This window comes from Perca fluviatilis, chromosome 6, assembly GCF_010015445.1.
Source record: "Perca fluviatilis chromosome 6, GENO_Pfluv_1.0, whole genome shotgun sequence".
Lineage (NCBI taxonomy): Eukaryota > Metazoa > Chordata > Actinopteri > Perciformes > Percidae > Perca > Perca fluviatilis.
In genome coordinates this window covers 42,954,021-42,979,748 of record NC_053117.1, presented here as the reverse complement: position 1 = coordinate 42,979,748, position 25,728 = coordinate 42,954,021, and the positions used below count along the sequence as shown (strand labels likewise).

Genomic DNA, 25,728 nt, shown 5'->3' with positions numbered 1-25,728 from the left:
GTACCTGTTCTTGGACCCAGTTCTCTGTGTTCCAGAGACTGTCTAGAGGGACAGTACCTGTTCTGACATTTCTGGAGACTAACATAAGAATAAGTTAAATATAGAAAAAAACAAAACTAAAGACAAGACAGAAGAAATAATATTACCATTCTGGAATGAGTATGTTTAAGTTCCCTCTGTGTTAACATAGAGGAAAGCTAATGTGAGATGTTGAGGACAGTATGTTTATAGTTCTCTCTGTGTTCAGACGTCTAAAAGCAAAGGAGACAAACAGAACCGGAGACGAAACATGAAGGGAGACAGTAGGGAGGGAGACGAAAAGCATAACGAAGTATTGTTCTCACATTCTCTCTGTGTTCCAGACGTCCAGAGGCCCAGCATCTGTTCTGACGGTTCTCTCTGTGTTGACTGTCTAGAGGAAGTATGTTCGACGGTTCTCTCTGTGTTCCAGACTGTCTAGAGGACCAGTATCTGTTCTGACCCTGCCCTCTCTGTGTTCCAGACGTCTAGAGTGAGGTTTGTATGTAAGGACAGCACTGTTCTGACCGTCTCTCTGTGTTCCAGACTGTCTTAGAGGACAGTATCTGTTCTGACCGGCTCTCGTGCAGAAAACCCAGTAGACCTGTGTTCCAGACGTCAAGAGGACTAGTACCTGTTCCCGACCCGCTCTCTCTTTGTGTCCAGACGTCTAGAGGACAGTACCTGTTCTGACCCGGTTCCTTTGTGTTCCACGTTCAGAGAACAGTACCTGCTCCACTCCATTCCCTGTGTTCCAGACTGTCTAGAGGACCAGTATCTGCTCTGACCCAGTCCCCTGTGTCAACTCCTAGAGGACCAGTACTGTTTATATCTTGTGTAGACTTCTAGAGGAAGAGTTAAGTGTAGACGTCTAAAATATACAAACATTTGGTTCCTAACTAAATGTAGGCGAGACTAGAGGACATATGTCCGACCGTTGAACTAGAGCCATAGCAAGTGAGACCAATGTGGCAACACGTACATTCGGAGAGTTAGAGGACATATCGTTGAGTCTTGTGTTAGATGTTAGAGGAATACGTTCGAGGTTTTGTGTAGAGTGTCTAAAAGAGTGAAGTTGTGGATGGAGGAAGCATGTTCTGAAGCTTGTGTTCAGATGTTAGAGGACAGTACGTTTGACAGTCTGTGTTAGATGTCTAGAGGACAGTATTGTTCTGGGGGTCTTGTGTTAGATGTCTGAGACCAGTCTGATCCCCCAAAAAGGATCCAAGTTATTGGACACTAGCAAGAAACACCTAGGACTACAGAGTAAGATCACTTCCTGTTTACTAACCAGCAAACGCGGTGTGATGGCTGTTGGGAGTAGGAGTGGATGTAAACAAAGTGATGGTGTTGAATAAAGAGAAAACAAAGTGTTTAACTCCCCCTCCCCCTGGCCCCTGACGTGTGGGCAAGAAACCCCCTCGATGTCTGCCTGTGTGCCTGCCTGCCTGCCTATCTGTCTGCTGTCTGTCTCTGTCTGTCTGCCTACCTGTCTGTCTGTCTCTGTCTCTCTGCCTCTCTGTCTGTCTCTCTCTGTCTGCCTGTCTGTCTGCCTGTCTGTCTGTCTGCCTGTCTGTGTGTCTCTCTGCCTGCCTGTTTGTCTCTCTCTCTGCCTGTCTGCCTGTCTGTCTGCCTGCCTGTGTCTCTGTCTGCCTGCCTGTGTGTCTCTCTGCCTGCCTGCCTGTCCTCTCTCTGTCTGTCTGCCTGTCTGTCTGCCTGTCTCTCTGTCTGCCTGTCTGTCTGTCTGCCTGTCTGTCTGTCTGCCTGTGTGCCTCGCTCTGCCTGCCTATCTGCCTGCCTGTCTGTCTGTCTGTCTGTCTGGTCCGTCCTACCTGTCTCGTCTGCCTGTGTGCCCCTGTCTGCCTATCTGTCTGCCTGTCTGTCTGTCTGCCGTCTCTCTGCTGTCTGCCTACCTGTCTGTCTGCCTGCCTGCCTGCTCTCTCTCTGTCTGTCTGTCTGTCTGTCTCTCTGTCTGTCTCTCTGTCTGTCTGCCTACCTGTCTGTCTGCCTGCCTGTGTGTCTCTCTCCCTGCCTGCCTGTCTGTCTCTCTGCCTGTCTGTGTGTCAGGAGGGCAGTGAGGTGTTCGTGGAGGACTCCAGTAACAACGGGACCTTTGTAGACGGCGTGCTGGTGGGTAAAGACAGGAAGCTTCCTCTGACCAACAACGCTGTGCTGGCGCTGGCTGAGCAACGCAACAGAGGTACCGGGGGCAACAGGGGTATCTGGGGGGCAACAGGGGTATCTGGGGGGCAACAGGGTATCTGGGGGGAAGGGGTATCTGGGGGAGGGTATCTGAGGGGGCAACAGAGGTATCTGGGGAACAGGGGTATCTGGGGGGAAAGGTATCTGGGGGCAGGGGTATCTGGGGCAACAGGGGTATCTGGGGCAAGCAGGGGTATCTGGGGGGGTTAGGTGATACTAGTCCTAGAGCGTCAGAGGAGAGAAGAAAACAGACAATATTTCTAATGACTCAAACCAATGAACGGATGAAAGTAGTCTCTCTGCCTGTCTGTCTCTCTAACTGTCTGTCTGTGTCTCTAACCTGTCTGCCTGTCTGTCTCTCTAACTGTCTGTCTGTCTGTCTCTCTAACCTGTCTGTCTTCCTGTCTCCAACCTTCTTTTCTTCCTCACTGCTTTGTCCTAACCTTCGCCTTTCTCTAATCCTATCGTCCTAACTTTTTGTCCATTCTGCCTGTCTGTCTCTCTAACTGTCTGTCTGTCTCTCTAACCTGCCTGTCTGTCTGTCTGTCTCTCTAACCTGTCTCTCTAACCTGTCTGTCTGTCAGTCTTTGTGTTCATCGACCTGATGTCAGCTGACCAGTCCAGCTTACCCAGAGAGCTTCAGGAGAAATACGTTCTGACTCGACGCATCGGCACGTGAGTCACTGTTCACACCGCCGTGATGTCACTTCCTGCGTCCTGAAACCCTGCTAACTGTGTGTGTGTGTGTGTGTGTGTGTGTGTGTGTGTGTGTGTGTGTGTGTGTGTGTGTGTGTGTGTGTGTGTGTGTGGTGTGTGTGTGTGTGTGTGTGTGTGTCTGCTTTGTGTGTGTGTGTGTGTGTGTGTGTGTGTGTGTGTGTGTGTGTGTGTGTGCTCTGTGTGTGTGTGTGTGTGTGTGTGTGTGTGTGTGTCTCTGTGTGTGTGTGTGTGTGTGTGTGTGTGTGTGTGTGTGTGTGTGTGTGTCCTGTGTGTGTGTGTGTGCTTGTCTTTGTGTGTGTGTGTGTGTGCTCTGTGTGTGTGTGTGTGTGTGTGTGTGTGTGTGTGTGTGTGTGTGTGTGTGTGTGTGTGTGTGTGTGTCTGTGTGTGTGTGTGTGTGTGTGTGTGTGTGTGTGTGTGTGTGTGTGTGTGTGTGTCTCTGTGTGTGTGTGTGTGTGTGTGTGTGTGTGTGTGTGTGTGTGTGTGTGTGTGTGTGTGTGTGTGTGTGTGTGTGTGTGTGTGTGTGTGTGTGTGTGTGTGTGTGTGTGTGTGTGGTGTGTGTGTGTGTGTGTGTGTGTGTGTGTGTGTGTGTGTGTGTCTGTGTGTGTGTGTGTGTGTGTGTGTGTGTGTGTGTGTGTGTGTGTGTGTGTGTGTGTGTGTGTGTCTCAGAGGAGTGTGTGGAGAGGTTAAACTGGCCTTCGAGAGATCGTCGTGCAGGAAGTTTGCCGTGAAAATAATTAATAAGAAGAACTTTCAGTCTGAAGGGGTGAGTCCTCTCATCTGCTCTCTGATTGGCTCAGAGCTGTGTGGGTTGGTGAGTCCTCTCATCTGCTCTCTGATTGGCTCAGAGCTGTGTGGGTTGGGGCTGGAAGGGAAACAGCTTCGTTCAGACACCAAAACGACTTGTTACGTTTAGGAAAAAGATGAAAACGCTCCGGAGGAACGAACACGTGTTTCCTGGGTGAAATAATAGTTATATTAGCCGAGAATTTGCGAGATTTTGCGAGATTTAGCGTAACTTCCATCCTTCCAGCCTCAACCGTCTGTGATGTAGCAGACGTTATACATTCCTCTGGACCAATGGCAGGCCGGGATGGTGATGATGTGTCTGTTTGTTTGGTCCAATCACAGACCGCGACGAGAAACGCGCAAACTGAGATTCAAATTCTGCAGAGAGTCGACCACGTGAGTCTGACGCCACAGAAGAAGAGACACGATTACACTATTAATGAGCAATAAGAATAATATTAATATTAACTCCTATCTCCTTGTCTCCTTGTCCCCTGCAGCCATGTCTGATTAAAACAGAGGATTTCTATCAGACGGAGGACAGTTACTACATTGTGTTGGAGCTGTGAGTTACAGTTTGGTATCATTTCGGCATTATTAGTGGGGTAACTTAAGATACATCACTGGATCCATTAGCCCCGCGCTAAGCTATTCAGCTGATAACGCTTACTCTAGCTAACTCTCCCAATGTTAGACACAGGTGAAAAAGCTTCTGGGGTGTTTGGCTCGAGGTCATGGTGCAAAGGGACCCTAGGGTGAAATTACTCCCAACCATCACTGCTCTTTCCATCATAGATTTACCGACTCCATGTAAATAATCATGACTTTTATCATCGTGAAAACACACTTCATTCAAAGTGGACAGAAACTAAATAAAACTACCAAAAGCTGTCTTGGTTCATCTTTTCCACTGTTCCAACAATCACCACTCTGGTTTGGTTGAAATAAACCCTTAATTCACCCATTTACATGTGGAGATATGCTGGCCTCTATAACACTAAAAGTCCTGATTATTTACATGGAGTCTGGTGGAGATATGCTGGCTCTATACACTTAAAAAGTCCTGATTATTTACATGGAGTCTGGTGGAGATATGCTGGCTCTATACACGCTTAAAAAGTCCTGATTATTTACATGGAGTCTGGTGGAGATATGCTGGCTCTATACACGCTTAAAAGTCCTGATTATTTACATGGAGTCTGGTGGAGATATGCTGGCTCTCTACACGCTTAAAAGTCCTGATTATTTACATGGAGTCTGGTGGAGATATGCTGGCTCTATACACGCTTAAAAGTCCTGATTATTTACATGGAGTCTGGTGGAGATATGCTGGCTCTATACACGCTTAAAAAGTCCTGATTATTTACATGGAGTCTGGTGGAGTTTGGTGATGGTGGATTTCGGGTTGTTCATGTTAAACTAAAAGGATCTTACTCTTTGAAATAAAAAGGCAAAACAGCCCTTTCTGTCTGTCTCCCTCACCTCTCTGTGTCTCTCCCTCTCTGTCTGTCTGCCTCTCTGTCTGTCTGCCTCTTCCTCTCTGTCTGTCTATCTGTCTGCCTCTCTGTCTGTCTGTCTGTCTGCCTCTCTCAGGATGGAGGGAGGAGAGTTGTTTCACCGAGTTAAATCTCAGCAGCAGCTCGATGAGTCTGTCGCCAAACTGTATTTTTATCAGATGCTGAGAGCGGTCAAGGTGAGACGGAGACACTGTCGCTACGGTAACCACCACACACCTAAGTCCTCTGTGTATAACTTTGTGTGTGTGTGTGTGTGTGTGTGTGTGTGTGTGTGTGTGTGTGTGTGTGTGTGTGTGTGTGTGTGTGTGTGTGTGTGTGTGTGTGTGTGTGTGTGTGTGTGTGTGTGTGTGTGTGTGTGTGTGTGTGTATAGTACCTCCACAGTGAAGGGATCATCCACAGAGATCTGAAACCGAGAACATCCTGCTGTCCTCGCGAGGGACAACGAAAGTGTCTCATCAAGGTAACACACCTTCATCTTCATCACCTTCATCACAGCTACAGTTACAGGCACGACAACAGCGCAATCCACTGTAGGCCGCCTCACGCTGCTCCCGCCACATTTGTCTTCCGCCAAAATGATCACCTGAACACACCGCAGAGACCACGCACGTCCTGCACCCGCCTGAGAGGAAATAAGTCTCTCGTAGGGAAACCTGGGATCGGAAATGATTGTTTCTATCTTTAGAACATACACGTGGGTATGGAGGATATATTTATTCATAATTCAAATTGAAAGTCCAAAGAGAAAACAAAGCGAGATCAAATTAAAAATATTATTTTACTACGCTACTAGGAAAAATCATGCCTTAATTAAATTTAAAAAAAGAAAAAGGAAACTGATAAAGCATAGTTGAAATGTAAAATGATAATTTGAAAATGTAAAGTGCAATGTAAAAAGTCAAATTTCAAATGCAAAGCTTAAATATAAATGCTTAAACTGAAATCTTTGATTGATAAGATAAGATAGACTTTATTAATCCCACACTGGGGAAACTCCTGTATTACAGCAGCTCACAAGAACCGAGAAAAACCAAAGTACACACATCAGAATAACACAAATACACATTAAGTAGACATAGGAGAAAATATATATATATACATAAAAGTATATGAACAAGAAAAAAGAATCAGTAATAATTACACACACAAAGACACAGAGACACACACACACACACACACACACAGCAGGGTTTCAGGATGCAGGAAGTGACATCACGGCGGTGTGAACATAAATAAACACCCTTTATATAAACTGTGTGTAGGTATATATATATATATATATATATATATATACGGAAATCCGACACACAGTCGGACAAAATTTGTAATTAGCCATCAATTTCATAAAGCGGCCCATATTTGAGCTTTATATGGTTGATTTCTCGCATAAAAAAGTTTCAGAAGTAAATTTTGTAATGGAATAACAGAGATCTGCGCGACCTAGATTCGGAAGAATATCTGATCTCAGGTCAGTTGTGTAGTATGTAAATGTACTACCTGATCTCAGGTCAGTTGTGTAGTATGTAAATGTACTACCTGATCTCAGGTCAGTTGTGTAGTATATAAAATGTACTACCTGATCTCAGGTCAGTTGTGTAGTATGTAAATGTACTACCTGATCTCAGGTCAGTTGTGTAGTATGTAAATGTACTACCGATCTCAGGTCAGTTGTGTAGTATGTAAATGTACTACCTGATCTCAGGTCAGTTGTGTAGTATGTAAATGTACTACCTGATCTCAGGTCAGTTGTGTAGCCTATGTAAATGTACTACCTGATCTCAGGTCAGTTGTGTAGCTATGTAAATGTTGGGCGTGGACCGCTTCTCTTAATACACCCATGGGCTGACAAAGGTTCCTTTGGAGGTTGACGACATACCTCCAGCTTTGTTGAGATTCGCCCGCTTCAGCGGCAGTTCAAAATATGGATTTTCATAGTAAAGGGTGTCAGTGGGATTTAGAGCTTCTATGTATGTCCTATTTACCCCTCCGAACTGTCGTTATTACACTATGACAGGGTAAAATCAGTTTTGCTTTTTGTGTGTGTGTTTTTGTGTGTGTGGGTGTGGGTGTGTGTGTGTGTGGGGGGGGGTGTGTGTGTGTGTGTGTGTGTGTGTGTGTCTCTGTCTTTGTGTGTGTGTGTGTGTGTGTGTGTGCGTGTGTGTGTGTGTGTGTGTGTGTGTGTGCAGGTGACAGACTTCAACCAGTCCCGATCCTGGACGAGTCCCTGCTGATGAGGAGTCTGTGTGTGGGAGGCCCACCTCCCCCTGAAGTCTTCACGGTCCACGTCGGGATACGGCTGGCCCGACGCAGTGGAGCCTCGAGTCCTGCTTTCGCCTGGTAGGCCCGCCCCTGTCTCACCCCTCCGCCTCCCTGTCCTACATCTTCTTTCTTTGAGCCTTCTTTAAATGGACATTCACTTGTCAAATACGCTCAAATTGTCAAAATGTCTCTGTGTCTCTAACCGTCTGTATCTGTTTACCCTGTCTGTCTCTAACCTGCTGCTCAGTCTGGGTGGTTATCCTCCGTTCATGAAAAACTTCACCCCATCCATCACGAGCAGAATCCGAGATTACCATGGTGCGTCCAAAAACAACCCCCAGAAACACCACCCACACAACCCGCAGACCCCCCCACGAAAAAACCAAGACCCCCCCCAAACCAAAACCCCCAAACACCAACACCCCCCACCCCCCCAACCACCACAACACAAACACCAAAAAACACCACAGCCAAAACCACCACCCACCCACACCCCCACCCCCACACCCCCCCCCCCCCCCCCCACACACCCCCCCACACAGAACAACCTCTGACCCAGTAATCACGACACAAAACCTCTGACCCAGATCACCACCCAACACACCTGACCCAGTACTACGACACCTGAACACACCTCTGACCCAGGTACAGGACACCTGAACACACCTCTGACCCAGGTAAACACACCTGTCTGGAGAAGATGAAAGCATGAAGGACTTGTTCAGGTCTGAGTGTGAGAGTGTGGGTCTGGTTCTGGAGATGGTTCTTAATGACAAGGAACAGGACTGACTACCGTCTGATTTACACAACTACTACAATACTACTACAATACTACTACAATACTACCACAATACTACTACAATATTACTACAATATTACTACAATATTACTACAATACTACTACAATACTACTACAATATTACTACAATACCACTACAATACTAGAGTCGAAAAACCTGTCAAAAGCATGGTGAAACAACACTGCTGTAATACTCGTTAGGACTAAAATATGACGTCAGTTTTCACTAATAGGGTGTGTGTCTGTGTGTGTGTGTGTGTGTGTCTGTCTGTCTGTGTGTGTGTCTGTGTGTGTGTGTGTGTGTGTGTGTGTGTGTGTGTGTGTTGTGTGTGTGTCTGTGTCTGTGTCTGTGTCTGTGTCTGTGTCGTGTCTGTGTCTGTGTGTTGTGTGTGTGTGTGTGTGTGTGTGTGTGTGTGTGTGTGTGTGTGTGTGTGTGTGTGTGTGTGTGTGTGTGTGTGTGTTGTGTGGTGTGTGTGGTGTGTGTGTGTGTGTGTGTGTCTGTGTGTCTCTGTGTGTGTGTGTGTCTGTGTGTGTGTGTGTGTGTGTGTGTGTGTGTGTGTGTGTGTGTTGTGTGTGTGCTGTGTGTGTGTGTGTCTGTGTGTCTGTGTGTGTGTGTTGTGTGTCTGTGTCTGTGTGTGTGTGTGTGCCGTGTGTGTGTGTGTGTGTGTGTGTGTGTGTGTGTGTGTGTGTGTGTGTGTGTGTGTGTGTGTGTGTGTGTGTGTGTGTGTGTGTGTGTGTGTCTCCAGCGAAGGATGTGGTCAGGAAGCTGCTGGTAGTTGACCCCAGTAAGAGGATGACTATAGATGAAGCTCTGCAGCATCCCTGGCTCCAGGTAACCATGGCAACGCTCTGGCTCCTCCCTTTCCTGTCAGCTGATTCTACCGCCGCCTCTTCACATTTAGCTAACACACCGTAAGGAAAGACGCTGTCCAGGTGCATGATGGGAAATGTTTCCTGTTTTCAGGATGATGTCATGATGAAGACGGCTCACAGACTCATGTTCCCCTCCGACGCTGATGCTGCTGCTGCCGCCGCTGCCATGGTAACCACACACACACACATACATAGAGAGAGAGAGAAACACACACACACACACAGAAATACATACACACACAGAGAGACACACACACACCCACACACATGCACAGAGAGACACACACACACAAACACACACAGAGACACACACATAATGTACATAGAGCACAACAATACATAGACAGAGACACACACACACAAACTTGTTGACCCCTCCCCTCCCCCCCCCCCCAGCAGGAAGTGGAGTCAGCCTCCGGAGGGGAAACGAGGGGACGCGGTGAAGGAGAAGAAGAAGAGGAACCTCCAGCCAAACGCAGCCAAGCCCCGCCCCGCCCGAGTAGACCAATCACACTCAGCCACGTTGTTCACTACTGAAACGCTGTAAATAAAGTTTACATTGATTGCTAATAAAGCCTTTTATGTTTTCCACTCCGTTTGCATCGGCTTTATTTTCTCCAAAGTTTCATAATATTTCTGTTTTGAGACGCCAACAAACTGAAAACCCTTAAAAATCATCGCCCGCCACAACTTAAAGGGAGTAATTCTGGGCACTTAATGCTTCTTGATCGCTATAAATATGCGAATACTGTCCAATAGCAAAACAACAACAGAATCAGTCTTAGCAAACTGGAGTTGCTGCAGCTAATGCCCAGAGCTCCCAGTTAGCTAACACGGTTCAAAGAGTGTCTTTTGTGCCTCTGAACAGACACACAATGCAGTTAAAATGTCTAGCCACACGAACAGGGCCCTTACATGGCAACAAGATGCGTTTTCAACTCGGACATCCTGCTAGCTGCCGTCTGGAAGGGAGTGTGTTCGGACAGGTTTCTGTGATAACCCTCACCGAGCAGTTCCCTGTGTATTTGTAACATATATATATATATATATATATATATATATATCCATTTTGTGTTTGGTATCTTTAGTAGCGATGCTGTGGTGATGTATGAAGAGGAATCCGCTGACACTGTTCTTGATTATAAAGGTTTATTACATCAAAGAATTCAGCATCAATTACAGACCCTGCAGAAGATCTGGAGAGGACAGTTTCCCAATTCTCAAAATAGTCGCTTTAACATATCTGCTGTTGAAAGTAAGACGAAGTTATGTGAGGGGTAGAAAGCAAGAATAGAACAAAGTCCATATAAGTCTCTAACAGACACCTAAGTTAAAAGTCATAAATCTTCAGAGAGCAAATTCCCAATTGGTCCTTAACAGAAAAGTATAGAGCAAAGTTGTAAATCTTCAGATACTACATGTGTGATCCATCTGGCGGGTGGGGTAGGAGAGTGTGAAGTGGCGACCGGTTGGTAGTTTACCACAACTGACGCCTCGCCATCTGGTGGATGTCCTCCAGAAAGCCGTTCGTGCCTTCCGTGGCAGAAAAATGTTAATTAATTTCCCCTCATTAATAGGTCATTGAGCACTGCAGTGGTTATGACCGATATCCATACCTGCAAACTTGTCGCTTTTGGCGGAAAACCCCGTTTTGAATGGGAAAATGTCATCCACGTGAATCGTGTAGATCCGAAGAGTTTTTATTTTGGGGGCCCCGAACCCAGGGGCGGATCTACAGGGGGTAGCTGGGGCAGGTGCCCCCCCAGCTCCCCCAACCTTGGTGATCCAAAAACTGTACTTGTAAAACAACCCGCCACGTCCACAGGCTTCTCAAAACATTGAACTAAACAATACATTTACCAAAAGTGAACAATAAAATTTAAATTTTTATGTAGCTATTAGCCTCCTGCCCCTCAAATACTTAGCTACGTCCCTGATAATAAAGCGAGTCCGTTCAGTCCGTTGGCTCACACAGCGAAGTCAGGTCGCGCGCGTGGCCCCCAGCCCGGCTGGAGAGACTGAGCTGCCCCCGAGCTCTGAAGGTGAAGTTCAGTTTCCCCAGGTGAAGTTTAAACACACCTTTACCTTAAAGTTGGTTTGTAATGAATGTATCTATGCTGTTAATTAGCCGAATTCAGCAACAAAAACACACACGCGTCTATTACGTTAGCTAAAAGTCGAAATCGCTCCCTGCGTGATTTGTAAGAGCACATAGTTTTGATTTTAGTAAAGACAGTAACGGCTTAATATAAAAATATAAAATCTTGTTTGTATCCATAACGTTACTGATGGTCGCCGTTTAACGCGTTACGCAACACACAATAGCCAGTTAGAAGATGATAATTTTATATTTGACTAGCTAAGCAGTCTGATAAAATCCACTTCCTCTCACATATCACAGCAATAAGGCTGCACTAATTAAACCAGGTTACAACTGGGGAAATAACAAATACAATAGGATTAAGTAGTCTAAACATAACTGTTGTGTGCATGTGATACATATTTTTTGATTTTATATTTGTTATAAGCTACTTATTAGGGCCCTACAGTGTAATGTAATACAGGATAACCAGGAGGTTTTCACATATTGACTTTGCAGGCCAGAGCGAGCTGAAGAAAGTAGCTGAGCCCCCAAACAGAAAAGGAAGGCTAAAGGTGGCTACTGCCAGCTTTTTGCTAAGAAAAATTCAAAGAAGTACACAGGATGAAGAGAATGAGGGAAATGAAGGAGAAGGCAGTAAACTGGAGAGACCATGGAGGGTGAGAGCAGGAGAAGACCACAGAAGGAGAAGAGGAATAAGTGAAGGACATGAGGAAAAAGAAGAATCAGTGAGGAATGAAGAGGAGGCTCCAGATTCAGAGAGAGGGACAGAGACAGGGAGTGATCAGGAGGAGGCAGATGAAGATGACAGGGAGTGATCAGGAGGAGGCAGATGAAGATGACAGGGAGGAAGAGGCCTGCAGCTACCCCTGGACCATATGGTTTGTTTTTATTCTTCTTCCATGTAAATTGCCGTACAGTAGGATAATATGTAATGTCACTTATATGCATTGGCTATGGCCATGTTTAGAATAGGTATATTCATTCCCATCATAGACTCAATGATCAGTGAGCTGGACAGGTGCTTTTCATTCTCTAGCAGCCAGATAATGAGAGCTATACAAGCTTTAGACCCATCATCAATGACTTCTTAAAGGAAGAATTGGTTTAGTTAGTGGCTGAGGAATATGGCTCTGAAAAGTATTTAAAAGTATTTTAGTGTATGTTTGGTTTAAACCATTCACATATAGGGATTCCCCGTGCCGTCTACCCCTGCCACCCTGCCAAGACCTCTTGTCCCCCCTTTGCCACCCCATGTAAAATGTTCTAGATCCGCCACTGCCGAGACCTGGGTGCTAATACGGTACCGTGTCTTAACAGCCGTTATCTACCGGACGAATATAGCAACTCTGATTCCGGTGCCTTATTGAAGGGCCACTTAGATTACTGCTCTTCTCTCTGATGCTCCGAAGACGGACGTTAGAAGGAACTGAAGCTAATCACCGCCACACGGGACGCTAGCTAACACACTACAACAGCAGGTAACGTTAGCCTAGCGTTAGCTAGCTAACACTACTCAACAGCAGGTAACGTTAGCCTAAGTGCTAGCTAGTTAACACTACACAAAACAGCAGGTAACATTAGCCTAAGGCGTTGCTAGTTAACACTACACTCAACAGCAGGTAACATTAGCCTAGCGTTAGCTAGTTAACACTACACTCAACAGCAGGTAACGTTAGCCTAGCGTTAGCTAGTTAACACTACAAAACAGCAGGTAACGTTAGCCTAGCGTTAGCTAGTTAACACTACACTCAACAGCAGGTAACATTAGCCTAGCGTTAGCTAGTTAACACTACACTCAACAGCAGGTAACATTAGCCTAGCGTTACTAGTTAACACTACACTCAACAGCAGGTAACATTAGCCCTAGCGTTAGCTAGTTAACACTACACTCAACAGCAGGTAACGTTAGCCTTAGCGTTAGCTAGTTAACACTACACTCAACAGCAGGTAACATTAGCCTAGCGTTAGCTAGTTAACACTACACTCAACGAAAGCAAGGTACGTTAGCTAGCGTAGCTAGCAGCTGGAGCATATAGCTATATATATTTTTTTTAATATATGTCAATGGAGTAAACACGGTTAAAATACTGACAGCTTAACGTTGTTAAAGGTGTGTCTGAAGAGCCTAGCTATAGCTGCCGTGCCGTTGTCTGGAAAAACAACACAGATGTTGCGTTCACGAAATTCCACGCCTTGTGCTGCATTCAAAGTTGTTGTAAAATACCCTTTTCCCATTCAGTGGTTGTTTTGTCGTTTAACAGTAATTTACTGGTGAAATAAGTTATTGTTTTAAGTATTATTAAATTTTTAATAATTCATTTAATTTTGAGCCGACTGTCATTTTAGGGTTTTTGTTTTTTATTCAACTATCATATCATATCATATCATATATATATATATATATATATATATATATATATATAGTATAGCATGTTAGCATCAGGAAAATGTTGTGTTATCCCTTTTTTGACATTTTAATTGCATTTTGTGTCTGTTAAGAGGCACACAAATGGCCAGGAGTTCTCCTTTAACCATCAATACAAAACAACACACACACACACATACACACACATATACACACACACACACACACACACACACACACACACACACACACACACACACACACACACACAATGACACTGACTCCATTTGGAAAAAGTGAAAAATGTCATAAAGACATGAAACCGTAGAAAACGATAACAAAGGGCTGAAATCATGCAGAGGGCCCCAAACTGGGGTTGCAGGTAACCACGGCGACTGTGAGACAGATACACAAGTGGAGTAAATAAATAAACTGAATGTGAAAATAAAATCTTTATTTCTCTTCATTATAACAACATTTTGACTGATAAAGTGTCTCTAAATCCGACTATAATTATCAAACATTTCATTTACAACTGTCAGAAGTTCTGCTGCAGATAAACATGTGATCTCTGAGCTGACAGCTGATTGGACAAAGGGCTGTGACATCATCCTGTTCGCCTGACAGTCTGCCGTTTAAATAAAGTTATTAAAACAAACAGCTGGACTGTCGGACATGTTTATAAATCTAATAATCAATAGAATCAGATTGATGATTAAATCCTCCCAGCTGATTGGCTCCTGTGTGTGATGTCACAGCTTGGCTGCGTGGCGGTCTCTGACGGCGTACAGCACGGCGTGCGCCCGGTGGAAGGCCTCGCCGACGGCCGCCTGCACACGGCCCTTCCAGCGCTGCAGCGCCGGGCGCTGCTGCAGGACGTCCCGCCCACTCATCTCGGGCTGCAGAGAGACACACAGAGCACGCTCAGAACCAGCCAATCAACAAGCCCCTCCCATACATGTGGAGAAACACACAGAGACACACACACACAGCGACACACACACAGAGAGACACACACATACACACACACAGACAGACACACACACAGAGAGACACACACACACACACACACACACACACAGACACACACACAGAGAGACACACACACACACACACAGAGAACACACACACACACAGAGACAGACAAAATAATAATTTAAAAAAACACACACATACACAGAGAGACACACACACACACACACTCCACACAGACAGACACACACACACAGAGAACACACAGAGAGACACACACACACACACAGAGACACACATACACAGAGAACCACACACACACAGAGACACACACACACACACAGAGAGAACACACACACACACAGAGACAGACACACATAACAGAGACCACACACAACACACACACACACGCACAACGCACACACACACAGAGACACACACACAAAGACAACACACACAGACAGAGACACACACACAGAGACACACACACACACAGACAGAACACATACACACAGAGACACACAACACGACACATACACAGAGACACACACATACACAGACAGCAGACACATACACAGACAGACACACACACAGAGACACACACAGAGACACACACACACACACAGAGACACACATACACAGAGACACACACACACACAGAGACAGACACACACACACAGAGAGAACACACACACACAGAGACAGACACATACAGAGAACACACACACACTCACTCACACAGACGGACACACACAGCAGAGACACACACAAGGAGACACACACACACAACAGAGACACACACACAGACAGAGACACACACACAGAGACACACACACACACACACAGACAGACACACATACACAGAGAGACACACACAAGGGGCACAACACACACACACAGAGACACACAACACAGACACACACACACACACACAGGACACACACACTCACTCCACGCAAGACAGACACACACACACAGAGACACACACACACACACAGAGTACACAACACACACACACACACACACACACACACACAGCCAACAGTCAGGTGACTGAATATTTTAGCCAATCAGAGCGTCTGACCTGCATGAGCTCGCCGGGCGAGCAGGTCGTACACGGTGATGTCATCACCACACAGGAAGGGCTGTCGCCCGTGAGAAACATGTCCTCCAGCCGGTCCAGAGTGTCCTCCAGCTCAGGAGGCCCGGCCCAGACGGGGCCTGGTCCACCACGGGGAGCCGGCGTCGCGGGGATCAGCACCTGGGGGGTCACCCAAATAGGGTTAATAATCCCATGCCGTGGGTGTGTGTGTGTGTGTGTGTGTGGTGTGTGTGCGCGTATGTGTGTGTGTGAGTGTGCTAGTGTGGTGTGTGTATCTGTGTGTGTGGTGTTGTGGTGTGTGGTGTGTGTGTATCTGTGTGTGGTATTGTTTGTGTGTGTGTGTGTGTGTGTGTGTGTGTGGTGTGTGTTATGTGTCTGTGTGTGTGTGTGTGTGTGTGTGTACTGTGTGTCTGTGGTATTGTGTGTGTGTGTCTGTGTGTGTGTGTGTATGTGTGTGTATCCGTGTGGGTGATCTGTGTGTGTGTATCCGCTGTGGTGTGTGTATGTTGGGTGTGTATCTGTGTGTGTGCTGTGTGTATGGTGTGTTGTATCTGTGTGTGTATTGTATGTGTGTTGTGTGTGTGTATCTGTGTGGTATTATTGGGGTGTGGTATTGTGTGTGTATTGTGTGTGTGTGTTGTATCTGTGTGTGGTATCTGTGTGTGTGTGTATTGTGTGTGTGTGCGGTGTTGTGTTTGGTGTTGTTTGTGGTGGTGTATCTGTGTGTGTGGTGTGTGTGTGTGTGTGTATCTGTGTGTTGTGTGTGTGTGTATGTGTGGAGTGGTGGTACCTCCAGCAGGAAGACTCTAGCAGCGTGAGTGGGTATTGGTGTGTGTGATGCCGAGCGATGTTTCCCGCCACTCTCGCTGCGTCTCTCTGGTTGCCGTGGATACCAGTGTTGCGGGACGTCGTACTTGGTGACCAGGTACTTCATGATGGCGTGCCGCCCCACCACACACACCCCCCCCCCCCGCACACACACACACACACACACACACACACACACACACACACACACACACACACACACACACACACACACACACACACACACACACAATTATTATTTTTAAATGACATTTATATCAAAACCTCGAGACTTTCAGACGTCAACATGTCATGTATTAATATGTATTTGTGTCTAAATGACATATAAACATATTTTCCTGTTCTATGTTGTCTGGAAACGCTTCCAACACGCTGGCGTGTGGCGAGAACAATAGGCGCCGGTCCTGTTTCTAGCTGCACGCGTTTCCTCAGATGTGTGTGTCGCGCAGGCAGCGTGCACGCTCTAACCCGTTACCACGGCAGCTGAAATATAAAACGGACACACTGTAGGAATTTATTCTAAAATGAGACCGATGACTTAATGTGACTCCAGTTCTGTGGTCACTACGCCCTGAAAGGTGTTTGTTTAGCGGCAGATCAGAGAAGAAGACTCAGGATTCATCCAGTTAACGTTAGAACAATGCACATGTTTTCAATAATATGTACTGTAAATCAGTTTTGTTTGCTGTGTGTTTTTTGTGATTCTGTGTAACTTGTGTACTGTTGCTCCAGGGCTCCCTTGTAAAAGAGATTTGACTATCTCAATGGGACATCACCTGGTAAAATAAAGGATAAATAAAAAAAAAAAAAAAAAACAAGCTTTAGTGAAGAATGATATAGCAAAACACAAAGGCATGCATACGGATCAGAAACAGGTGTATCCTTCACCTGAGAGGTTCCCCAGCGTCAGATGCCGGCTAAGTTAAGATACATTTGTGTTTGCCCTGGTGGTGCGGTCATCAGTTTGGATCCGGTCCAGATCTCCTAACGATATGTAACACAGGCGTATGTAAACGTTACCTCGGCTTCTCCCATTCTCAGATTAGAGCAGAGACAGAGCTGCTGTCGCTGGATTTGAGCCCTCCTGTGTGTTCCTAATCTCCTGCAGACTTTTAAGGAGTGGTGAGAGCCGAGGCCGATCAGACTCTGTGTCACAAATCAAAACGCATGCAAAACACTGCACCATCGTTGTCTCCGTCCCCCTCCAATCAGAGGAGACCTTTCCTCAGGCAATGTCTCACACTCCTTTTATAATATCTTATCACTCCCTTTATAATGTCTCACACTCCCTTTATAATGTCTAATAATCACTTTAAAACCAGGTGGCCTCTCATAACCCAGAGAAGTGGAGACAACAAGGTCAGCTTCATGAACTCCAAAACCTCTAACTTCACTCTCACTGAATCTATTCTAACAGGACGCCTAAGAGCTCTGACACGAGGGAGGGACAGAACAACTTCTGGTTCAGCAGAGGACCGAGGACTCGAGGACACATCAGAGAGGATGGTCAGTTTCATCTGCAGAGAGAGATTTAAGTCTGGTCCTGGTCCTGGTCCTGGTCCTGGTCCAGTTCCTCGGTAAGGTACGCCGTGTTCACACTGATCAAACACACCGAGCCCTGGTCCCTGGACTTTGAGTTTGTTCTTAACATAAATAAAAGTTTAATGAATGAATGAATGAACAACACACAGCGCGCGCGCTAATATCCACCTACACACACACACACACACACACACACACACACACACACCAGTTGTGCGTTTAATGGTCTAATCATTGGACTTGTAGCCGTTATATTGTTGGCTCCGTTTACTTTAGAATAAAACATCAGATTTTATAAACTACATGTGTTTTGTGTGCATGCGTGTGCGTGTGTCGCGTGTGTGTGTGTGTGATGTTATTGTGTGTGTGTGTGTGTGTGTGTGTGTGTGTGTGTGTGTGTGTGTGTGTGTGTGTGTGTGTGTGTGTGTGTACTGTACCTCTCTGTGAGGACGAAGCCGTTGTCCACCATGACAGGAACTTTCTGCATCGGGTTCAACTTTGTGAATTCTGGAGTCCTGTTCTCTCCTGCACACAAATCAGTGTAAATAAAAAAGCTTAAACCAAACTCCATTCAGAAACCACGCAGTTTAACGGTCCCTGACTAACTAAAAGCTTTTCATACATTCCGAGACAAAGAGCTTTCCTCAGTTCGGCATCATCATTACATCACAGTAAACTGACTCTGCCACTTTTTCCAGCTTCAATGTTTAAGTAAACCCAACTTTCTGCCACTTAAACACCGCGCTGGACGTCAAGAGAAATGCCTGAATCAATCTCGTAAACTCTGCATTTAACTGAACCACGGCGCTTTTTTGTGTTTAATTATGCGCCGAATGTATCAGAAGAACATGCCAATTTAAACTATCTTTGTAATTTTATATTAAATAAAAATGTTTGGAAAATCTCACAAGAAAACCTTAAAGCGGTCAGATTTCTAATGGAGTTTGGTTAGCCGCGATAAGCACTCTTATGTGGGTCAAAGTTCTCCAGGGCAGATGTCAGGGCCAACGAAGCTTCTAAAAGTAGAAATACAGAGACTTTAAACTGCTAACTGACCGCAGCACTAACCGGTTAGTTAGTCAGCCCGTTAGTTAGCCCGGTTAGTCGGTTAGCTGCTGCTTTTTGGGCGCGCCGGTACGTTGTTTGCCGGCGCGGATGGGGCCGTGTGCGGGATGTTGGTGCAGCCGAGCAGGATGTGGATCGCGCGGCAGGGCTGCGACAGGAGGTCCAGGTACACCTCCAACAACCGGGCTGCCATGGACACGGGACTCGGGTTTTAACGGGTAAAAGAAGACCGGTAAGAGAACAAACAGCTGCTGCTTATCCTCCTCTGTGTGTGTGTGTGTGTGTGTGTGTGTGTGTGTGCGTTTGTGTGTGTGTGTGTGTCTACAGTGTGTTAGCGGCTCCGCTGCGCCGCTGCAGGCCGCTCAGCACACTGCAGCAGAAGGGGTCTTCAACAGGGGGTCCGGGGCCCCTAGGGGGGTCCTCAGAGTCACTGCATGGGGCCAGCAAAGTAAGGTAGCCATCTACAGATCCAGGTAATACTAAAAAGCTGAAGGAGAGAAGAGGAAAACACAGTTTAGATACAAAAACTACTACAATAACATGATAACTTTAATTATTTCTACATGTGTTCTTTATATTTATTACATGGCTTGGTTGAATTCTAATGAAGAATGCGGTCTGTTATTTCTTTATAACAGACCGCTGCCATCCATAGCAGAGCGTTGCCATGGACGCAGTTCTGTTCACTCTGGAGGACAGCTATCAATCAATCCGCTGAAAGAAGTCCGGATAATTTAGCCTATCAGCTGTGGCAAAAAGTGGGGAAACGTGGAGCAACTTCTGTCCTCCAATTCAAGCAATGACAGCAGATCTGATGAGCGCGTATTTCGCTAGTATCTTTCTATCCGTCTATGATCGCTAGCTTCGCAGTAACACCGTAGGGACACAACGCTAATTAGTTAGCTTACATTGCAACTTGTTTAACGTTAACTTACAGGTGTGTCAACATGCAGCGGCTCTGCAAAAGGAACGAGATGATTGGAGGACATAAACGTCCACATAAATATTCCCAAAGAAGCCATTCACCGTGTCTCACTTCACCGTCAACAGAAATGTTCAGTTTACTGTAAATTAGAGCAGCCGATAGCCCACTAGCTAGCCCGCTAGCTAGCCCGCTAGCACTCACACAACGCTTCAGCTAATGTTGGGTCAATTCCTGCAGTGATTAAAACTGCAGCTGGGTCATTTGTCCACCACGGCAGCACCCGCAAAATAACCGGCTACTACCCCAGCCCGTAAGGTGGTGTTGAGTAATCAACGAAGGGGCGCATTAAAAGCTAGAGTATACGTTGCTATGGACGCAGGATTCCAACCGTAGAGACGGGACTATTTTCTCTAGTGGAAGCAATACAATCGTATTTAAATCAATAAAATCCCATTTAAATCAATATTTTGTCAAGTTATTAGTCAAATTATTGATTTATTTGGTAAGTAGCCATGTAATAAGCGGAATAATATAGAGCGAGGCGGTTGTTATAGCGAATACATCTGATCAATACATATATCCTGATCACCCTGTCGGGGTTGTATTCGCTATAACAACCGCCTCGCTCTACATTATCCCTTACATATCTTTTTTATTGCACTTTTTGCACATTAACACTGTACATTTGATCTTTTATATATTATTACTATGTATTTGTTTTTAATATATATGTTAAAGTCTGGATAATATATGTTGTTTGTATATCTGGAGTTGTAACAAAAATAATTTCCCCCTGGGATTATTAAAGAATTTCTGATTCTGATTCTGATATAAGTGTTTCTGTAATAAAAGGGCCGACTGTCTCACGTTAGTTTAAGCAGAAATAGCCGTTCTCTCGTTTAGAAAAAGCCGACTCACCAAACTCACTTATCAATTTGAACACATTAGGATAAGCGTCCACACAACTCGAAAAATATAACTCGGAATAGCAATCTAATTAGACCAATGTAGTCTATTATAAAATTCGGCATACACCCCAGCTCAATATTCCAGCTTCATGTTGACTTTTACAACCAGTTCTCAGTTCCAACAATCAGCTACCGTAATAAACCAGAGGAGGACGGAACAGGAGCAAAGAAGCGTTAAATAAATGTCGAAATGAGCAGCTGTCCTTCTGGAAAGAAGAGAGGTCGAAGTACATCCTTACTGCTGATGTTAAACACACAAGTTTAAATAAAACGCCATCAGTTGAAAGCGGAACGAAAAGAGTTCTTACTTCCACCGTCGGACCTTAATGAGTGTGACAGCCAGCGGAAGTAAACAAGGCTGCTGGCCGTAGCGTTAGCTGCATGCTGCTGTTGAATGAGCTGGAAGACGGTATTGTAGTCGTAGAGCAGATGATTCTTTCAGCTGGAACTAAGCAACAATGTCTTCAGTTGAGTGTTTGAGAGAGTTTGTCACCGAGCGACTAACTGCTGCTGCTGAAGAAATATTCCGAGTTGTTGAAAAAACTATCGTCGAGTACGAGGAAGAGATCGCTCGGCAGCGCAGACTGTTGGATGGCGTTTGGAGACCAGAAATCAGGTTACACAGGATAGGTGAGTTTAACCGCTACTATTTGAATCCTGGTTCTATATGTTACACAGGATAGGTGAGTTTAACCGCTACTATTTGGATCCTGGTTCTATATACCGGACACCAGAAGAACGAGGAGATGAAAATGAATTTGAATGTAGTTCTGAATAAGAGTTTTTAGAAGTTTCACAGATATTTACAAATGCAAACTTCCGGGATTAATACCTCATCAGCGAAACGTTATTAAATCACATATGCTGTTTCTTTTACACCGTAGTACGTAGACAGCGAGTTCTCAGTCTCTGTTTGTGCCTGGCTCTGCCTGAGGTTTCTGCCTCTTTACAGAAAGTTTGTTCCACCGTGGTGAAGTTGGTTTTATATTGGACGTTGGATATTCAACATTCAAAAAATCTATAATGCAGCTTGACCTTTTGACCTGTCCATCTTTGAGCAAGGGGGTAAGAGAGCATCCGAAAAGTGGTCCTCCTCCTATGGAGAGGTTCATAGGCTAACAACCCAGACAGCCAGATGGATTTGGGCCAGGTCTTCATTAGCATTGGGCACAGATCCGCTAAACGGACCTGGGCCGGGCTCCTTCTTTCCAACGGCCCAATACCGAAACAGGTTGGAATTAGAGATCTGAGCCACAACTGGCCCAGTACAGTTATTAATGCTTGTGGCCTGGATCTTGCCCAGATCCACGACTCATATTTTACATCAGGGGCTCATCTGGTCCTGGTCTGATTCATATTTAGGCTATCAGACAATGAAGGCCCAAACAAATACCCAATTTTTAAAATAATTTATTTTTTTATTTTAAAAAGGCAAAAGAGAACACTACAGCATGAGCAACCATCTGTAGACGGGAATCCAGATGCACAAAAAAACACACACATAATGCAACACACAATACAACTAAGTGACAAAAATCATATGGTTAAAGATCAATGTTAATTATTCAAATTACAAAAAAAATACAAAACCAAGTAAAACCTGATGTGAACACTGCACATATATTTTACTAGTTATTAGTTGGGTGTGACCGGGCACGGCGCCGGATGTAAAGCTTTTTTACTAGAAAACACATTAAATATAAATTTTGCGGATTGTGAAGCGGCGATATTCACGCCAGCGTCCTTACGTTCCGACATACATTTTTTTGAAGTGGTAAATACATGTTTCTGAGTATCCTCAAGGCATATGGACTTTTAACCCTTGGGTCAAATTTGACCCGTTTGAAAACGTTTTTTATATCACAAATATGGGTTTCTTTCAACCAAATTGCAGAAAATTAACATGCCTGCATGGATATATTGTATGGGTTCCATACAACGTTCTATGCAGGTAAAATGATTACCTTCATTGAATTTGGGGTGTTTCATTCAATTTTAGAGCATTTGAAGAAAAACAAGTTTAAATGGTTTTAAAACAGTATCCTGACTAAACTTTAACATACAGTACAGGCCAAAAGTTTGGACACACCTTCTCATGCGTTGCGTTTCCTTTTTATTTTCATGACTATTTACATTGTAGATTCTCACTGAAGGCATCAAAACTATGAATGAACACATATGGAATTATGTACTTAACAAAAAAGTGTGAAATAACTAAAAACATGTCTTATATTTTAGATTCTTCAAAGTAGCCACCCTTTGCTTTTTTTTATTAATAAGGGAAAAACTTCCACTAATGAACCCTGACAAAGCACACCTGTGAAGGTAAAACCATTTCAGGTGACTACCTCATGAAGCTCATTGAGAGAACACCAAGGGTTTGCAGCGTTATCAAAAAAGCAAAGGATGGCTACTTTGAGGAATCTAAAATATAAGACATGTTTTCAGTTATTTCACACTTTTTAGTTAAGTACATAATTCCATATGTGTTCATTCATAGTTTTGATGCCTTCAGTGAGAATCTACAATGTAAATAGTCATGAAAATAAAAAGGAAACGCATTGAATGAGAAGGTGTGTCCAAACTTTTGGCCTGTACTGTACACCAGTCTGTGATCCACTCAACATCCTCTGATCTTAACTGTTAGTCAAAATAATTCATGATTTCTGCTTTGCCTAACAAATTAGGTACATTGTCATATAAATTTGGTTTATTGACCATGAATAAAGCAAGCTTTGAAAGTTTTTTTGCCAAAAGCATCGCAAAAAGGACAAACAGGCTAGAAAAAAAGCGCTTAAAAAATCTATTTTGAACCGGAAGGACAAGGCAAGACAACACAAGGGTTAAACATGACAATGTCTAAGACAAATAGTTTAAAAACAAAACTACATGTAGTAAAACGCATGATTTCATAAAAACATCATGTGAAATTTAATACCTTGGCCACAATTTCTGTAGCTTCATTTTCAACTAAAACCATACCTCTCAAGTCGCATTTCAACCTGCTCGCATGCCACACCTTGTATTTCTCACACAGAGAAGTTACCAGGATAACGCCCACCAAGTTGCACCGCTATTTTTTAACCAGTGGAACAGGTAGAGGAATCAAGTGAGTCCCCCATAGAGTTCAGAAGGCCCTGCCACGCACCAGCTGAGTGAGGGTGCATTTCAAGTTGTGGCTTTCGTCGCTGTTTGTGACTTTGCCTGAGATTGAGTGACAAGTGTACTCGCCCTGTTGTTTATCTGGTTGCCATGACTTCGTGAGTGATGACGTCCTGTCACTGTTCCAGTTGAGGGGGGAGAGAGGATGACAGTTGGCTTGAGTTCAGTAGAGCACACGGCTCTGTAGAGTCGTGGAATTAGGACTTTATATACTACATGTACCTAAATAGTGGAAACCCTGTTGTGCGTCTGCCCTATTTCTGATACTGTGGCGGCAGAAATCAAAACACTGGGTAGCTTTTGTGCCTATTATTATTATTATTATTATTATTATTATTATTATTATTATTATTATTATTATTATTATAGCTACATGTTGAATCGGCTGCAGGGCTACTCTGACAGTTTTATATTTTTTTAAAGATACCCATTTTATCATAGGCCTACCAATAATACTTTTATAACAGTACCCATAATAATTTGGAATATTTTTAGTTTTTTCTTTCCTTTTATTTTTACCGCACAACCTCCCAGCCCCCATTGTGAAAACCTTTGGCCTAGGCTATTTCATTATATTTTATCCATACAATGCATAGTATTAATTATTACACACACACACACACACACACACACACACACACACACACCCACCAGAGGTGTCAAAATTATTCCCATTCATTAATCCAGTAGAAGTATAGATACTAGGGTTTGAAAAGACTTTTGTTGAAGTATCAACTCAAGCTTTTTACTTTAGTAAAAGTGTAAAAGTACTGGTTTCAAAACTACTTAAAGTATAAAAGTAATGTAAGGCAGAGATCTTCAACAGGGGGTTCTCAGAGTCATTGCAGGGGGGCCTCTAAATTATCCAAATTATTGTAAATTATTGATTCTTTAAAAAGAAATGTAAATGCCTTAACATAATTCCAACATATTATTAGCAAATATAAATTCCCACTGATGATAGGCTTACTGGCCTATAGGTAAGGTAGTCACTAAGATATCAGCCCACAGATATAGTTAATCCTAGATTTACTGTGCCACATATGTAACATTAAAATATGATTTATAAAATCATGCCAACAATTAATATTTTAATGGCTTATGAAAAAAGGGTATGTAGGAAGGCTTTAGGTTGCCCTAACAGTTATTGGAGGCCCAGTTTAATATGCAACTTAATTTCATACAATATCTAGTAGGGGGTCCCTGCTACATCTCACTTTAAGTTAAGGGGTTCTTGGCTTAAAAAACGTTGAAGACCCCTGATGTAAGGGGGAAAATGCCATTAAGGACAAAAGCATAGCCCCAAAACGTGGGGACAAAACCATATGACTATAATAATGTTATATTAAAATCATACCTGCAAACTCAGAAGGGCTGAAAAAGGTGATAAATCTCTTCTGTGTTTTTCAGACAACTGCAGCTACAGTCTGGTGTTAGAGTCCTCTCCAGTGAAATACAGACACACTTTTACACCTTTAGCTGTCAGCATTTTAACCGTGTTTACTCCAGCTGCTAGCTAACGC

General features: G+C 44.3%; 1 protein-coding gene, 1 long non-coding RNA gene and 1 pseudogene across 3 annotated transcripts in view; 2 read left to right on the top strand and 1 right to left on the bottom strand.

Moving 5' to 3' along the window:
• The first annotated feature begins 8,123 nt into the window (after nt 1-8,123).
• LOC120560258 lies at nt 8,124-9,283 on the top strand. Its single transcript, XR_005639465.1, has 3 exons — nt 8,124-8,145; nt 9,046-9,131; nt 9,264-9,283. It is a non-coding gene; the product is annotated as an uncharacterized LOC120560258 (long non-coding RNA).
• A 4,797-nt stretch (nt 9,284-14,080) lies between these two features.
• LOC120560240 lies at nt 14,081-21,438 on the bottom strand (annotated as a pseudogene).
• Nucleotides 21,439-21,475: 37 nt separating this feature from the next.
• LOC120560194 overlaps nt 21,476-25,728 on the top strand; it is an 84,377-nt gene continuing 80,124 nt past the window's right edge. For both annotated transcript variants that reach the window (XM_039802439.1, XM_039802438.1), the window contains exon 1: nt 21,476-21,673. In XM_039802439.1, coding sequence (XP_039658373.1) covers nt 21,502-21,673 — 172 coding nt within the window. In that variant the 5' untranslated portion in view covers nt 21,476-21,501. The remainder of the gene's footprint in view (nt 21,674-25,728) is intronic.